At 34.1% G+C, this 19,517-nt stretch overlaps 2 protein-coding genes across 2 annotated transcripts in view; one reads left to right on the forward strand and one right to left on the reverse strand.

Annotated features, from left to right (window-relative positions):
* LOC117242564 (probable G-protein coupled receptor 158) overlaps positions 1 to 19,517 on the forward strand; it is a 163,799-nt gene that overhangs the window by 41,819 nt on the left and 102,463 nt on the right. The window contains exon 2 of the mRNA XM_033509358.1: positions 2,414 to 2,597. Within this exon, the coding sequence (XP_033365249.1) occupies positions 2,414 to 2,597 (184 nt within the window). The remainder of the gene's footprint in view (positions 1 to 2,413; positions 2,598 to 19,517) is intronic.
* LOC117242566 lies at positions 6,944 to 8,360 on the reverse strand. Its single transcript, XM_033509360.1, has 2 exons — positions 8,211 to 8,360; positions 6,944 to 7,381 (listed from the first exon to the last, which is right to left on the reverse strand). The coding sequence occupies exons 1-2, from the start codon at positions 8,345 to 8,347 to the stop codon at positions 6,979 to 6,981; spliced, it is 540 nt and encodes a 179-aa protein (XP_033365251.1). The 5' UTR covers positions 8,348 to 8,360; the 3' UTR covers positions 6,944 to 6,978.

Raw genomic sequence — 19,517 nt, forward strand, 5'->3', positions numbered from 1 at the left:
TATTATCGTTCTCCTTATGTTTGTATCATTATGAAAATATTCGCATTAAATGCGAATTTATATTTTCTATTTCCATAAAATAACATTTTCCATAAAAGATCAATATTCTTGTAATTCTTGTTAACATAACTTTTCCCTTATGTATATGTAATTATAGTAATATGCACGTTACATTATTTAATAAAATACAGTGCAAAAACTACCGCGCGGGACAGGTTGGACGTGACTTTTTATCGAAGATTCCCTATATACGCGAGTTAGTATCCATGAACAGAATGAAAAACGAAATCGACAGGCTGACCATTGTTTCCCAACGAGAGAAGATGCGAGAAAATCTGCTTCGAGTTGTTAATTAATTCTTCCGCTATTGATCATGCTCGATAATATCTCGTCATTTTATATCACGCAGTCTCCTCAGGTTCACTCGATATTTTCTTCGTTGGCGAATGAAAATCGTGAACGTATAATCTCCCAATAGACACCAGAAACAAAGGGAAACGAAATCGTCAGACGTGCCAGTGAAATGTATTTAGCAAAATACAAATACGAATAACGATACGAAAATATCCGATATGTCCATTGAAAAAACCCTGCTTTGTGTTTTTCATTTGAAAAATCCTCTGTTTGTTGCAGATATATTTGAATAATATGTCGGATCAAAATATAAAATATACTGTGTTTTTGTAAAAATTTCCCTTGTCCATTGCACGATACGATCATTGAAACCGTGAACATTCAATAAAATTGATATGTTGTTAGAGGTTAATATTTGATAGATTCAGCATAGGTTATTCTCTTTTTCTCATTTCAATAAATTATATTAAATTTATTTACGTTAGATGTATCAAACAAGTTCCTTGTTCGATCATACGTAATTATTAGGCTGCGGATTTTTATGCAAATTAATCGAACAAATGGAATTTAAGTAGAAATTTATTTCACCCGTTGAATATTAAAATAAATACTGTACTTTGAATATGTCGTATATTTCTGCATATTTTCCAATTTTTAATCTCCTATAAATGCGTAAAAATTCGCAATCTAATTATAATCTGGCTTAATGTCGACATTAATATTAATATATAATTATACATACTATTGGATTACAGATGACTAAGAATTTCCACATCTGTGCAGCTGTTTTGTTTTGTTACATTCAAACGCTTATGGATCGAATAACGGATGATGTATACACTCAGTTCATGTATTATTTTCCTTATATTATGACCTAACGTTCAATCGGCGCTAGCGTTCCGCGTTCCACAATTTCAATCAGTTCGATTTGGGTAAACATCGGGGACGGTACGAGTGACGTCGGTCGTATCGTTCTGCGTTTAGTATTAAGTAATGTGTATAAAAGTTTCGCGATTTAAAAATTTCTCTATTTTTTTCTTCACAGTGCCGATCGAATTAATTAGTTTTAGAATACTTAACTTCTTTGTGCGGTTCTGGTGATAAATTTCGTTAGTGGTAAGTGATAAATTTCAATATATTTAATCTAGAAACGATCTAACCTAAGCTGGTCCATCGAAGTATTGCGAATTTTTATCATAAACATATCGTGTAAGCGTCAGTAGTAAATTTTAATGCTAAACGATACCAATAAAGTTAACCCTTAACCTGTAAATGTGAATATTTGTATATTTCGACCGGGTTAAGAGTTTCTCTCAACGTAACGCGTAGAAAACTTTTCTTTTGTCGCCTAGAAACAGTTATTCGACAAAAGTTTTACGATAACCTTAATTTAGAACGTTTGATAGCGTTATATGAATGTTTTTGGATCTCTTTTAACAAGCATCGCCTGCTGAAAAATGCATAGGTTATAAAAGACTCAGATTCACAGCTTTTTGGTTACCGTCAAAATGTATTATGGTTTAAGGATTAAAAATACGCAGTTTAGTATTCATGAATGTAACCTAGACTATTTTTAATTTAACCCGACTGTTATAATACCCGTTTAAGTATTATAGATTGCCAATATAAGCGTGATACACGCCATATGTCCGTTTTAAACGTCCACGCGTGATTATTTCTATAAATATGAGAAATACGAAACAATGTTTCGGATGAAAGTTGTTCGACGTATGTATGTGTGTTGTATGCAAGACAAAAGGGAACAACGCGATGTTTTCATATTTACGTTTCCTTTGTCTTTCATGCGATATGTTTTACAAGACCAGAGGCAAACTATCTTTCGAACTATTCATTTATCGACTCGAGCGCCTCGATACCTTTTTGTAGAGAATTACAAACTGCGCCATAGAAGTATAGTTTCATTTAGAAAAGTTACACCACTACTGAAGTATCTTATTTATGGTCTATGTTCTATACATTTAATCTTAAATTAATAAAATAAAAATACACTTGCTGTCATGTAAAGTTTATTGAAATCCATTGTTATTTCGTTGTCCAGGTTTCCACACGTATACACTGAACGAAACGACGCATACGGAACGCGAGGAAGACGAAATCCTGACGGTGAAATACGAGGATGGTAGATGGTCGAAACCCTACTACGATTGCGGTGGTGGAAATATTTGGATGTTGACCTACACTGTTCCCTTTTTCGGATACGTCAACGACACCTACTTTTTCAAGTAAGTCATTTACATTCTATGAATTTCGAAATTGCAGTGGTAAATGCTGCAAATGCCAAAACCGGTGATTTTCAACGTAGACAGAAAACGTGTATATGATTTCTTTAGTTCTAGGCTTATTTCGTTTATCTATGGAATTTTATGGATGTTAGGAAAGGAAGATTTGTTCGATAAATTTCTTAATCGTGTAGACTTTTCTTTTAAATAATTTTTTTTTATTTTAATAAATAATTTTATTTTATAATATTTCTTTTTTACAATTTTCCATGTACAATTTTCTGATCTAATTCCATGTATAATTGTATATTTCATTACGACATTCATCTCTTTCATTGTCCAATTAACCAATTGGTAGTATGTTAATCTACAAGTAGCAATTTTTTTTCTTTTTCTTTTTTCTTTTATTTAATTTGTACTTTACAATTTGTCCAGCTGGACATTCAGTAAATTTGTCTAGCTAAATAGCAATTTGAAACTATTTTTAGTCTGTCCCCTTGCATATTTCCATGTATAATTTTATAATCTTCGTGCATGTATAATATTCTGTTTTATTAATCTATTAACTAATTGGCAAGCAAAAATTTTCTTTAGTCCATCCATTTGCATATTTCCATGTATAATTTCATAATCTATTTTCGCACGTAATTCTATGCTTTGTTTTCATACGTAATTTCATAATTTATTTTCATGTACAATATTCCCTTTCGCTAATCTGTTAACCAAATTGGTAATTTACAAGTTACATTAATTTACAAGTAGCATTTTTAAACTTCTTTTATATATATATATATATATTTAAAATTTAATATAGGAGGTTAAATTATATACATATATTATAATTTAATCTCCACGTTTGATCTATTTTCTTGTACATAATGTACATGCAATATTGCGTGAAAGCAAATAGCATAGAACTAACAGAACTAGACGTACATGGTTGGAATAAACAAATAATAGAATATTTACTAAATACGGGATTCAAACAAAACACACAACTGTGTAGAGAAACCTCGATATCGAATAATATAGAAGCTTCACACATGTTATATCTTATATCTATAATATATGTTATGTACTATATCTCGACAAATTTCAGCTTTTTCATTCATCCACACTGTCCCTTTCACGTATATCACCGTGTGCCCTAGGCAATTAATTTCCAACATAATTAGCTACACGAATCATATTTGTTCAAATTGTAATAATATATGTTTCCATTTTAACATAAATATTATTCGATTAGATTTGAAAGTTTTGTAACGTTTTTTTTTTTTTATTATGTTAATCTATGTGAATTTCTTTTCTATGTTTCGTCGACTATTTTACTTCATCATATTCCACATTCGTGAGAATTTTTAGAATAGTTAGAATTGAAAAAACTTTGTAGTTCAGCTGTTGTACTTTCTTCATTTGTAAATCCGTTTGGTATAATCTATGCATTGTAAAATTATTACGTTGAATAGGAAACTTCTTCAGGCGTTAAATCAGGTTTTACAGGAAGCTTCACGCCAATTTTCCCAAATATCAGTTCACACACTCTAAATTAACACACTCTAACGAGGTACCATAGTTTCATTGTAAATTCTACACTCTGGTATACACGTTTTATAGTAAATTTCTTCTTTATTAACGCGATTCAGTGGCATTCGATAAGAGGTAAAATTCAAATTCAAATTTCAAAAAATGGTATTCCGTATACATCGATTTGAATGTCGTGCAAAGTCTCCATATCGTTTCGACACTATCAAATTTCAATACAAACAAATCCTCCAAGCAACTCGACTCTTGCATTTACTATACAGTGTCAATTACAAAACACGTACTTGGCGAGGATCATCAAAATATTTAAACACTCGACAATTAATCCTTCATTAAATTAATAAAGCGTAATGTTTAGTGGGATCGTCTTCAGCATCAATTGGATATTCAATATATTGGGTTGGCAACTAAGTGATGGCGGATTTTGCCAATGCCACCTATTGACAAAATCAGTAATCACTTCGTTGCTAAACTAATACTACTATTCATGCTGTATACTAATTTTTCGCTTAACGTACGTTTGCAACAAACATGTTACAGCTTTTATACATATTTCCAGACTAGTTTCAAATTTTACTGTTACAACCGCGATACTCGTGTTTCGATGCCGCAAAATATGAGAAAAGTCACGCGTAGTGCACGTAATACGTTCGTAGCAATTTTCTGCGCTATGCGTTGAAATATCTTCATCGGCCACTGCATACAACGAAAATACTTTTACTTCGGAACATGTGGCAAAGCTGAGAACAATTTCCTATCGTTTATGGGCCAATCTGTTTAAGCGTGAAAGGTTAGGCGTGAAAGTAATAGCGCATTATTTACCTGTGCTTATCTGTAGGATCAACTAGCTCGATGACATGGCAGGGTCGCGTGAACCAACCGAAATTCTAATCCGCCCAATTGTTTCTAATTTATTGGACGAACGCACGCGAACAACCGTGCGGATCCATGCGACAGCGATTTAATTCGATGTTTCGGCGCGGAAAATTGCAATCGGGTGAAGAAGCAACGACAAACAAGATTTATCCGTTTTAATAACCACGCGAACAGACAGCCATAGGTAATTGAATAGAAACTATGCGCCTCTCCTCTGTCTTCCATCTGAAACTCTTCAAATCGTTTGAATTTTACGTTTGCGCATTTTCATCTGTGCGTTCTGTTCGTTTCTATCTGGGTTGGCATCTAAGTGATTGCGGATTTTGTCATTAGATGGTAATGTAGGTCACATACTTGCCAACCTAATATCTATCGGCTAATAGAACGATTTGCAAGACAGATTCACGATATTGTTCTCTGGAAATTATTTGATCGCGATGTTTGAGTTATAGGAGCCTAAAAGTAATTATTACAGTATCTCCGCGTGCTGATGCAGTGCCATGTAATAGGATGCAAATGAAGATATAGTATAGTAATATATGAAAACGTAGTACATTTGATACGGTTAAACGTAATGGCGGATTGAAATGCATTCGAATATTTCAAATATTTTAGTGGTTTCGACTACACTGGGATACTAGAATATAGCCAAGTATATTACGTATATTCGGTATATACTACATGTTGTATCAATGTTGTATAACAACATTGAATACGCGATTAAGCGTATTGAATGTATTTGATATATCTCTGTGTTCATTACACAGTATGTTAGATTGTATATCAAGTTGCATGGCTATATTGGGTTGGCAACTAAGTGATTACGGATTTTGCCACTAGGTGGTATTGACAAAATCCGCAATCACTTAGTTCTCAACCCAGTACAGTCAGCGTGTAATTATATTTCTATGTTTAAGTATATTATTTTATATTGGAACGTATCAAATTAGTATAATGCGTATAATTTACCTCAGCATATTGTAGGTTTAACGTACTTGAAGCATTTAATATTATTGTGACATTCTGAAAATTACATTTGCATGCGTTATACCACATAATATGGTAATGTAACAATAAAATGGTGTAACAAGAGGACAGTGTATATGTGTTGTGTAAAAAATGATTAAAAAATCGAAGTGTGTGGTCGATTATAGTCGATTGATGGGAACTGTGTAGCGAATCGCGATGCCAGTGGTAGATTTGAAATTTTTGGTTAATTTGGTATTTCGAAAAATACCACACGCAATATCATTATTAAAAGCTATTAGTATCATACAATTGTATTATATTATTATATTCTGTAATGTTTTGTTTCCAAATTGTAATTAAAAGTGAGCGTGTTAAGAAGTTATAAATACTCTGTTTTGAGGAAGGTTTTTATCTTCGGTAAACACCGTCGCAGCAGCTCGGTTTGCAGTGAAGCGTAAACGTGACCGCTGACGATCTTTCTCGCGCACCGTGCACTGTTTTGACGCGGCGACTCGTTCGGCGCGAGCGACGCGTCGGACAAGTTGGCCGTAACGAAAGCGTTAAAGAATAATTGTACTGATATGTTGAAACGTACTATTAATATAGAAATATATCGATTTAATCTGATCATTAAGAAAATAACGAAGTATTTCATACACTTTACTATATTCCATTGTATCAACACGATATTGGAATGGCAACTAAGTGACTGCGGATTTTGCCAATACCACCTAATGACAAAATCCGCAATCACTTAGTTGCCAACCTATTAGTGCTTCACAGTTATATTTTATTTCATTACCACGTATTGAAGAGTGATTATATTAACATGCTGAACCAGGTTCTTGCTATAGAAGTGTATCAATTTGGTATAGTATAATCCAAAAGATTAAATTAAAAACTAGTCATATATTTTGCAATATTAGTACTTTTTTGCTTATATTTGTGAGCAGCTCGTTAAAATAGTGGAAATCCTAACGCAGAAAAAAAAGTAAATTTAATAATAAGAAAGAAAAAGCAAACTAAACGCAGAAAAATATGAAACACGAGCATACTGATTGGAAAAGAGGATGAAAGGATGAGACTGTGTTACGATCGTAGACCCTATCGATTGCTGCAAATGCTCGAGTTCGTAGCACGAGCCCTGATTATGATTATGAACGGCTAAAGTCACGGCAAAATACAACCGGCTATCCGGAGATTTAGCGTTTCTGGGTTTACTGGGATTTCCATCGACGTCACGGCTTTTACTCGCCAACAATGTGTGCCGAATTTCATCGCGCATTTCCACATACGTATACAGTGTGTCTGTTCGCCTCTGGCTAACCCCACCATCAATCAATAGAAACACATGGAAGGAATATGCGCGTAGAAAAAGATGATATTCCTTCTCGTTCCACCTGTTCGTCAGATTAAAATTCTACCCTCTCTTTTAATCGATCGAAGTTTGGTGGCTGAGAATGTCAGCGACGATTTTGAAATTTCCTTTGAGCAGATTTTTAAAGATTTAAAATTTTCAAAGATTTTTTATGTACAGAGTGTCCATGAAATCCCTAACCTCCAAATTAAAAAAATTATGAAGGTTTGGATTATATGTATATTTTTTTACGTAAATATTTTTGCTGCTCAAATTCATTTCGAGGGGGTTAAAACTGACCCTTACGGATTCGGCAATTTTTGTAGCTTGTGACGCGCGATCTATACGAAACTGAACGAGAATGTTTAGACGAAAGTTACTTGCTTCAATTAGGACTACTATTTGATAACAATCGATCGAAATTTGGCGGCTGAGAATGTCAGTGACGATTTTGAGCGATTTCAAAATTTCCTTTGAGCGGATTTTTAAAGATTTAAAATTTTCAAAGATTTTTTATGTACAGAGAGTCCATGAAATCCCTAACCTCCAAATTAAAAAAATTATGAAGGTTTCGATTGTATGTATATTTTTTTACGTAAATATTTTTGCTGTTCAAATTCATTTCGAGGGGGTTAAAACTGACCCTTACGGATTCGGCAATTTTTGTAGCTTGTGACGCGCGATCTATACGAAACTGAACGAGAATGTCTAGACGAAAGTTACTTGCTTCAATTAGGACTATTATTTGATAAAAAATTTCTGAAACTTTTAGCCAGTTGTAAAATGTAAAATCGGAAAATACCCGGATCTTCACGGGTCAATCTGATCCCTTCAGAGGGAGTTTGGACAGGAAAAAAATGCCCGATACATGCCCACATATCCTCCACGTATCGCCAAAGTTTCCTAATTTTTCGAATTTGCGGGTTGAGGATGTGCCCCTGTCGCTGGTAATTCTGCTACAACAGGCAAAGAGAGAATTGTACGTGAAAAAGCAAATCGAATTATACATTGTAAAATTTCGACAAATATTGTACAAATTCTACGATGCAATGAAACGAATTATATTTATTCGATATAAATAATAAATTAAAAACATAAGAATTATAAATGTAGAAGAATAAATAATTTAATAAGAAATTATAATATTGTAAGAATATTATCCACTAATATCCTGATTTGATAATAAAGTATTTTATCTCCATACGATATCGATATCAATTTTATGAATATTCTTGCTAGGAAAATTGGTTGAACTTTCCATTGAGCTATTGCCGTTGCTAGATACATTTTAGAACATGGAATGAATTCGATGAACCATCCGGGTAGATGGAACGAATGTAGTCTTGCCAGTTATGAGAAACGGGCAATATTTTCATATTTCACCACACGTCGACCGGCTATTCGACGGCTTTACCAGCTTTCATCCCCCTTCTGAATATAAATAATCTTGCACTCGTGTCAAGATCTGCTCGAATTTTCTAGACTCGAGGGTCCAGGGATTTACGTTGATTGCACACATTTATCTCTCTCTCTCTCTTCTTTTTTTATTTATTATCTTTCGTCGTATCATCTGGAAAGTTGTCAATGATAACAATTACGTGTATTCTGTAAATGTATACATATTTAAATAATAGTGTATTTTCACGCTTGATTTTCTACAGTGACCCTAATCAGCGCTACTAATTGGCAAATAATTAGTAAACAATTAGTGAGATAGGTTGACGAATTAGTTATATTGGGGTTGGCAACTAAGTGATTGCGGAGTTTGTCATTAGGTGGTGAAGTGGTGGTATGTATTGTCCGTGATATTTGTATCGTTGGCTGTAGATGTCGCTGATGGGATACTGCTATTTTTCTTCTAATTTAGATGCGCGGAAGAAAAATCGGAAATACGGCGACCGGGATTCGAACTCGGGTCCCGAAAGTTCGTAACCTAAGGCGCTAACCACTGCGCTGCTATCGTCCGGTGCTAATTAGTGTCGAGTGGCGGTATTTGTTGTCGAGTGCCGCCATAGTGGTAATGACAAAATCTGCAATCACTTAGTTGCCAACACAATAGTTCGATAGGATAATTGAAAAGTTCGTCTCGTTTTCACGACCAAATTGCCAGTTGAAGACACGCGTTTCCTATCATAAAATGCTAAAACGAAGAAGGGTCGTAAAACGAAAATTCCGACTGCTTTTTTTTTTTTTTAATAGGAAATTTCTTCATCGGTATTTTTGGAATATGCAATATCGGTAGCTTCGGCGTCCAAAATACCGCATGTTATAACGAAGTTGTAACGCGTTACGCGAAGTTGCTGTTCTGTCTATTTCTGAATTGTTTGCAGCGTGCGCGCGTAAAAAGTACAGACAGCCAAGAAATTTCTTCGCAAGAAGAAGAGGCGCGAAAAACGTGGCTTACGAGCCTCGGCTCGTGTTTTACTTCCGGAGGATACTGTCACGATACAAATATGTTAAGGCAGGTCTTATTGGGTTGGCAACTAAGTGACTGCGGATTTTTACATTACCACCTAATGACAAAATCCGCAGTCACTTAGTTGCCAAGCCAATATGTAAACCTTGAAATTTATGACTATTTCAGATTTTTCAATAAATTGTTATCACTATATTTCTAACGAAGTTTACTGGACGTTGTAACATTTTTCAAACGAACTTGTGTTCCCGGTATTTTTGTTTTTAACAATACGTTCCGCTCTATAATTTGCACTGAATAAAATACTCGGAATTGCTATGACGTAGGTCAGCCCTGCTGCATCGATCAACCGCACTAAGCAATTGAACTTTTTATCCTCATATCCTGATTATTTCTATTAACCTGCAACGTTCTGAAATAAATATAAATTCCTCCATAGCACCATGTCAACTTTATACTTGTCGTTTACCAAGGGACTTCAATTTGGCTGACATAGCTGGCCAGGACCTACCTTAAGAAGACGTAAGTTTCCAATGAAATCCAATCTTATCTCGTCGATATTTAATCTAATCGAGTTGATCAGCTCGATAATTCGTGCGTAAAGACCCAACTGTCATGCTTCAGTAACTTTACCAACGGCACTTCCCGTTTCGATATTTTATGAGTGGATGATACACGACAGTTTATCTCTGGGAATAGCGCATTAGTCATTGTCAGTGGGGATTATCATCGAAACGCCAGCGCCGATAAAAAGGAAACTTAGTGACGGAACATTAATAAAATCGATTCGTTTCGAGAATTTCAAACCGAGTATTAACATCGCTTCTCCCCTCCCCTGCCCTCCTCCTAGTTTCTTTTTTTTTTCGCTATAGAATACGAGTACATCGATCGTACGTAATTAATCATCCCGAGGCGAAAAACGAATCGTTATTCTAGAAATTCTGACACGCGAATCGTGTCGTTCGATTGAAATAACCGACGACGCCGATTCTAATGTTGATTTATGACGATTTTTATTAGCATATCAGCTGTCCAACAGTTGTTTTGTCATAGTTCACCGCATAGTTCAACATTTGATTTATCGTTTTGTGTTATACCGTTAAGCGCACGAATGAATAATTCAAATATCTTTTTTCTTTTTTTTTTTTTTTTTTTTAAGCTTTAAGAAGTTCGATCATAAAACGAAATGATTTGCCCGCTCCTCTCTGTGATTACTCTGTGGCTTGCACGTTGCCATTGGAAACGACATTTCGTTTAGCGAGGTTGCAACATAACCTCAAAAATATAATCGATTTATAAGCGTCAATAATGGCAAGAGGCAATGTGCATGTCTGACATTGTGTTATTTATGAATTCGAACGATGAAGAAACGCTAAAATAACGCATTCAGATCGATTTGTGTATAGAATATATAATTCATAACCTATATCGTATGCGAAATGTTTACTACAAGTTTATTAAAGGTATCCTTATTCGAAGGAGGAATAATTAGTGTATTAGCGTCAGTATTTTATTATAATTAAATTGCAATTTATAATTTGCGTGAAATACCATAATTTTCTTAAAAATGGGAGGACGAAATTAGTACTAGTATTTTATTAAACCCATACGTACAATTCAAAATTCGTAATCTACACCAGATGTATGTCATTAGTGTATTAGTATCAGTGTTTTTTTATTTAATGCGATTGAGAATTCATAATCTATGGGAAAAAGCAAATTTTTATTCAAATTAGAAAGATACGTTTGCCTGTAAAACAGCTGATGTGAAATTATAGAACAGCATTACTTGTTCAATCGCTACTAATATATTTTCCTTTCTTCTCAATCACACAGTCGTATTTCCTCACATTTTGTATCTGTTTTATTTTCAAACAACATTCCAATAAACCTTAGTTCAGTGAAAAATATAGATCCGTACTAAACTACACGTTTTTTTCGCTATTTTCATAGAAGATACATTATTTCTTGAACATCCTGTAGAAAAACAAATCAAAGTCGATGCGAATTTTGGAAATTCGCTGGGACGGGTAGTTCGCCAGTTTCCTGTGTTTTTTCGCGATCCATTCGTCAACCAAACCGTGAAAGTGGTCTCGTTTTCCGGAAGTCACGTTCCAAGCGGTCGCCCGACGCGAAATCCCCAGATAGAGGGCAGCACGATAGCTATAGAATCGAATTTACCTATGAAACTGAAACTGTGGAACGTGTAATTACGGAGAAACCGTGATGCAGAAAATTGGATCAATAATAATAATAACAATAGTAATGCAACGACGGCAATAACGACAATAATAGTAACAACAATTAGAGCCGGATTTATTAAATTCATTTTGTGCACCACTATTACGTGGTTATTTCTCATTTCATTGTTTGATTAATTTGTATCTCAGCTATTATGATCATCAGTGTCAATGCAAATTTCTATCGAAATTTTGGCTTATTGCATAAACGACTCACAGGGTTATTTATTCCACTAGTCTTTTGACGATTTTTACAATCGTTTACATGGTAATTAATTAATTTCAAAAAAAAAGAGAAAAATAGTGCGTCGTTAATTATTTTATTTATCGTTTGATTTTTTATCTAGTAACTTTATCATTTCACTGAATTTGCAGCTGTCGATAAAAAGATTTGAAAAAAGCAACGAAACGGGTAACAGTGTACTGTTGTTTGAGAAACATTGATAACGTTACGAAAATGTTTGCGATGAAAAATTATGCGAGAGACATAGCTGTATTTTCTCTTTTTAATAGAAGAATAATCATAGTCATTCGTTTAAAAAATTACAAGAATTATAACAATCGGTTTCTTTGTTCTTCGAATGGAAATAATTTACAGATTCAACGTGTTTCTAACTTTGAAATGAATTTATTTGGCATATTTTTCTATGCAAGTAAAAGCTATGAATTTTCTTTATTTTTACATGAAAATAATTAATTGGTCTGCTTTAATTGCTGTTAAGAAAAAACATGTCCGTTTGTTAGTTCGTGGAAAATTTATTTAAATGGTCGCATCGTTGGTGAAAAATAGTTATTTTCGTATTTCATGCGGCTTGATTTGAAGTCTAGTGGAAGACGTCGCATTGTGGTTAAAATTCCAGCGACGTTCGCGCTATCTGGCGTCGGGGAATCCATTTCCGGTCTTCAAAGTAGCAGGGAAAGATTAAAAGTCAATTGTGATTTCTTCTTCTCAGGGAATTCTTTTACGGACAGTGACAAACGAAGCTGAAACGACGTTGAAAATTCATGAATCAGAAATTATACTTTTTATGAAGTCGTGTTTTCTTCAGATCCAGAAAAATGATCTAATTACTTCTTTTCACGGACCAATCCAATCTGCAATTTCCTTATCGTTTCGCAGCTTTGTCTTCTTCAAATTGGGAAATTAACTGGAAAATTGGAAGATTTCAACTTTTTTTTAATTTAGTTGAAAATATCAAAATGGTTGAGAATCTTTCAATTTTTAAGATTGCACAATTCCAAATTTCCGAAATTTTGCAATTTCAAGTATTTCAAACTCAAACGGTTCGTACCTTCTCGCAACTTTTCGATTGCACGGAATTTAGAAATTACATAATTCGAGGAACTCGCCTCTCACAGATCTCGAGTCTTCGAAGCTACAAAATGTTAATCTTCCGACAGTTGGAAAATTCCCACCATATTTTGCAAATCCGAGAAACTAAAAATTCCAAAATTCCCCGGGAGCCTGATATGTCGAAAAATCCCCAGAAACGTAACGTTACAAAATTTCCCAGCAACCGTGTCTCGCAAAGTCTAGTAATTTGAAGCTCATTTCTCACGTTTTACCGAACAGTCATAAATCGCTGTGAGAAGAAATTGCCAAAGGAGCAAAAGGCCATGAATCAAGCGAAACGTCGAATAATTTCGGTAGGACAAATCTGCATTGTAGATCGGCTGTTTAATAATTCGAGGCAAGTGTTTGGTAATAAGGTTTGGCTGGTGTTGGGAATGGCGCTACATTCATGACGGTGCAAGGCTGTAGCCCCAGGGGATCCCCCGTGAGCCGTGGCCCGTGGAATGTGGCTAAACACGTCTTGGCTCACGGCCAATCTCGTTTCATCCCCTGCAGCTGTCGCTGCCACTTATCATTTCTTATCTTCGCCAGGTCAAAAGTCACTCGGTACAATGAGATCTTGAAGTTGAAACGCATTTTCACACGATTTAAGAATGATCTACCCTACTGTTTAAAGGTCACACTATATTTGAAATTAGGCAGTCACCGAAACTACCGTAACACGATTTTCCTACCGATTCGAAGAATTACGAGGTTAGAAATTTTCGAATTTATGGAATTTCGAATGGATTAAATTAGAAAAGTAGTCGATAGGATTTGACTGTTTTAATTTAGTGTTATTCCAATCTATTTCTGCATTGTACAAATTTGTCTTTTTAAATCGCAAGGTTTTAACATCGACGATCTACAGTTGCGAAACTTTAGGTTTGCGAATGTTTAAGATTGTACGACTTTAAATGAATAATAATTCAAAAAGTTTGTTAATATATTTAAATTGAAACTATGTGTTATATATTTTATTGTAATTTATTTGGTTGATCGATTCGGTGGATATAAAGAAATTTATCTAAAATTTTTCTGTGGTATACGGAAGGGCTTCCTAAGCTTCCCTTTATGATCATAGTACATCGGCGTTCTTCGCGGTGGGTCGATTATGGTCCTTTTGCTCCGGTGCCCCCGCCGCTCTCCGTTCTCGTTTTCTTCGACATTAGAAAATTCGTCATCAGAACGTTCTTTATCGTTAGAATCCACTTCGTCAACTGAACATTCCTTGTCGTTAACACACTCTTCGTCATTATCACATTTCTTATCGTCAGCACATTCTTCGAACACTTCGTTCTTGTTATCCGCCATCGTAGCTGTAATAATTTGTATTGTAAATATTTCTTTGTCATGTACAGATATAATAAATTTGAAAAAAAAAGAAAAATGAAAGAAAAAGGAAAAGGCTGAATGTTTCAAAGTGAATTACATATTCACAGTTATATTTTTCTTGTTTGCAAGTGCAAAAATGCATGTGTATTTTCTTAATAAAAAATTCCTTTCTACCCCCTTTCTCTTTGCATACATCGAATTCTATGGAATATGGTAGTATTAGTGTATCACGATCGAAAATTGATTAAAAATAGCATAGAAAATAGCAGAATTTTCTTTTTTATGTTTCGGTTTCAGTAAAGTCCCAGTTAAATTGAAGTTATACTCGTATCTCGTTAAGCAAATACTTATCAGAGTATCGTTGAACTAAATAAATTATGCGTGTATTTAGGTTAGGTTTGGGTTAGGTTGAGGTTAGTTTGGTTATACGTTAACAAGCCGTACATAGAAATAACAGGCTCAAAGGTTCGAATATACACGCAGAACTGTCCACTTAATAAATATTCCCAGTCTACGACTGGAATTAATTAAACCCATAGCGAAATTCTAACCTCCTGGAACTTTTCCTGATCTCGTAAATGCTGTTCCTTTTACAACTACTTCTCCTAACCTCATTAACGAACGGGCAATAAAATAAATGAAAATTGTATGTGAAAAATTGAGGAATTTTAATATGAAATTATTGCATCGAAAGCGTAGAATTGAATCACATTAATTTTCAAAAAAAAAAAAAAGTTTTCCATTTTATAATAATACAATGGTTTAGGAATGATGATAAAATTGTTTCACAATTTCGTACAATTTTAATTGTATGGAAGAAAAAGTTTCTTAAAATGTTAAGCAGCAGAATTCAATCGTGTAAACTGGTTAGAAAAAAAAAGAAGAAAATAAAAGAAAAAGGAAGAGAAAGAAAGGAAATGAAGAGAATTCGCGAATGAAATATGAAGTATTTGCAAAACGTTGGCTTTTAATAGTTTAATTAAACTCACCGAAACTCGTAACTTTTCTACCACTCTTTGCAGTTCGCTTTCACAAGATTCCTACTTTGTGACGCTCTTCCGTTCGCAACGTTTTCTTCAGTACTAGCCGAAGAACGCGCGTTTTTCGCCGTATGTATCTTTTCATCTATCTTTATCTCTCTCGTCTCCTTTTCCTCACGCTCTTAATCGGACTGACGTGGTCCAAACATTTTTCCCATGTAAACATTGTACTAACAACCAATATGAGGTATATCCAAACACTGTAATACATACATTTAGATACATTCGGATATAAATCGTAACATATGTACTTTCTGGAATGTTGATATGAAAGATATAAAAGATACGGGCAAGATATGAATATAAGAATAAACATAAACATAAAAATAAAAGATAGGGACAAATATATCGAAATATACAAAAACACAAATACAAATACACGAAGGTATACATTCGACGGTCAAACTATTAGATGGAAAATATTAAATTGTTTAATTTACGTTTGTTACGATATTAAATTATTTTTTGTCTAAAGTTTGCAGACTAATTGATCGGAATTGAGAATTTAAGTTTGCGACGGATTTCCTGGAATATTAGTAATATTTCATTAAACTTCAAACATCTTCCGTTTGCTAGCGTAGATTTGGAAAATATACAGTGGATGAGTAAATATATAATGGACGAGGAAATGTACAGTGCGAATGATCGTTCGTCTGAAATTTGAGAAAGAACGAAAATGAACATTTTGGTGGAAATGGAAAGTTGCGTTTGAGTTTTCCGAACCTTTGATAAATCGTAGTTTGTCAAATTATCGCCAATGCAAGAACGAATTTACAAAATATAACGCGAGCGATGAAAATGTAAGCTGAAGTCTGAAATTGTGAATTTATTAAATCGCCACGCGAGTAGAAATTTAAAAAACACACAGTGTCTGATTAAATTATCGTGAGAGTTATTTTGGAATTATTTTTTGCTCAAAGTAGGAAGAAGCTCGTTACAACCGAATATCATTATCTGCGATCCACGATATTAAAATTCTACTTACTTACTTACTTACTTACTTACTTAACTCATGATCCAATATAAAAACGAATATTCCGTAGTATTCTCTGAATTAATTTAAATACAAATATTTTTGTTTGTGAATGTAATCGACGATTTAATCTTTTCCATGGGATTCACCGGTTCTTTTCTTGAAATCCACTTCTCGTTCTTCGTGTTTAAACTTTAAACTCTGAATCCAGTTTTCTTTCTGGGAAAGGCGAGCCACTTGCTCGATCAGACTGTTGTTCCGCGTGAATTAGGTTTCTCGAAAGTCGTTTCCTGGTATTGAATTGCAAAGTAATTCGACACGAACCAGGATCGCTGGAAATAAAGTGATTCTCAAATCTTTTTTGCTCGTCGAAAGATTCAGGTTTGCCCGTTTCATCGTGTCGACAGGTACGGTTTATTTCGAGCATCTCCGTCATAGCTTTTTCTTATCGCGTTTTGATAACACAATTTTTCTTTATCTTTACACGTACATTAGTTCCTACGCGGTGAAACATGGTAGAATCGTTAGGTTGTCGATTATGGGATGACCGTGTTCGTGAAAACGGAAAGGACAAAATTCGTAAAAATGTCAGAAAATTAACTCACCTCACAGTTTCGAAATTTCATGTTTTAATGTGATCGAAGAGATGAAATTTGAGAACGAGAGAAGAATATCATTTCTAATCATAATTTTTGCTTTGCTATGGTTTTGGGCAGCGACTAAAGAAATAATGGTCATCTTTGGAGGATCCGGCACGAGAATATTTATACAGATTCATTATTATTATTATTATTATTTTCTCGCTAGTATTTTGCGTTATATATTATTTTATAAACAGTATATTTTATACAATAAAATATACAAATCACTATATTATTTTAATGCTGTAAATCCGTAAAAAATTCCCTCCTCCAATCAATGATCGATCTATTCTATCGAAATTTTATCAATTTTCCGACAATACTTACATCGTCACAAGCTTTTTTGGAAGCTTCTAAGAATATCGTCCATCATATTGTAAGCGTATCTTTTTTTCGACAGCACAGATATCAACTGATTTCTGCCACAGACTGATCGATCGTTATGGGACGGGCCGGTTTATCAGTGAGCCGACGAGTACGTCGAATTCCTATGACATCACGACATGTCTTTCGACACGCGTTGACCTTAATGATGCTGAAAATCGGATTTTAAATATGCCGTTTTTACGTCTGATCCCATTCACTGATCGTCCTAATTTCCAACCTCGTTTCCTTATCGAAATGACGTATATCAAATTTTCTGAACTTTCCGCTCACCGATGCACGTACTTTCGACAAAATTAATTTACATCTATATTACGTGTTATTCGTATACCAGATAGAATATTTCTGCAATTTTATATTTCTGTAAACGCAACCAAACGAATAAAAGCTAAATCAAAATTTGATTATGCAACGAGAGATATTTCAATATTTTTCGATAAATCTTGTCACTTCTGAATTATCCATAAATACATTTACGTTCTCATTTTAATAACAATTACTTGTAGGAAATGTTACGGCTGAAGATATTTCGATTGCTGATATTATTCACACACATTGGTCTCTCGTTCGACGAATATAAATAAATTCCGCGTGTATAAATGTGAAGTAGCAACCGGTATTAAACAATTTATACGCTATGAGTCTAAAATATTTCGTTTCCCACGGCCGATATCGGTTTCGGATTAACCTGTTAATTGAAACGACAAAGCTTCCGGTGAGTTCGTATTCATGCGATCGTTTCCATTGATTACACCGGAATTATTGATGAAAGAAAGACGAAAAGGAAAGGAATACGTACAGATCCGTGAAATAAAATGTAATAAAATATACAGCGTATGAGAATGGAAAAATCAATGTTTCAATAGTCTTCCAACTTTTTTCATCTATTATTGTTAAAAATCTGTAACATGCACTGTGTATTATTTTGCAAGAGCCAATGAATATGATGTATGCAACGGAGTATAACGAACGTGGAGCGTTACTTTTTAATTAAATTTGCGAATCATTGCGATTAAATTTGTGCTTTGGAAATAAAATACGAACGAACGTTATAATTTAATCGGCAAAAAATGTTGGACATATTTTTCGTAATGGAATGACCGAGGAAACAATTGTTTCTGATAACTAAACAACGTGACAAACGATAGAAGTTGAATATTAGAAAAAATCGCGCAAGACGAGAAGAAATATCGCAGGGGAGAATTGTTTATTTCGAAAGAGCAAATATTATGCGAGGGACGTCCTTTTTAGTTGATGGGGAAAAAGTCTCCGTTTTCGATAATATTTATCATATCGTATTTACCTTCGTAACAAATAACTTTTTCATGTTCACATTACCAAACCTCGAATGGCAAAAATCACAAACTTTCAAATATCTCAAAATTACAGAATCACGTGGCACAAATAAATATTTTCATCTACTGTCCGACAATCTTCTATTTTTTATCTATAATCGTAACTTAAACTCAAATGGCCATACAATTTAGAGAAAGGACGAAAAGTGGTTAATTCATAAATAGTAATTGAAATAATTTAAATATAAATATTTCTATCAGCCGATCCGATCGTCGATTGGAATTCACAGAATTAAAATTTTATTCCTCAGAATATCTCAGAATAACGCAATGGGTGCATTTAACTCAACTTCGAAGACCTTTTGCCAGATTACAGATCGTATCGAGCCATTTCCATCCGGGCGATAACTCGTTTAACGACTTGAACCGTCTGTCTCTCTTCTTTCTTATTCTGAAAACAGGAAAGAAAAATCGTGTTTGTATCGTAATTAGATTTTCCAGCGATGCCTGATACGCCTATCA

Source organism: Bombus vosnesenskii, unplaced genomic scaffold (assembly GCF_011952255.1).
Source record: "Bombus vosnesenskii isolate JDL3184/JDL3185 unplaced genomic scaffold, Bvos_JDL3184-5_v1.1 scf7180000016274, whole genome shotgun sequence".
NCBI classification, from domain to species: domain Eukaryota; kingdom Metazoa; phylum Arthropoda; class Insecta; order Hymenoptera; family Apidae; genus Bombus; species Bombus vosnesenskii.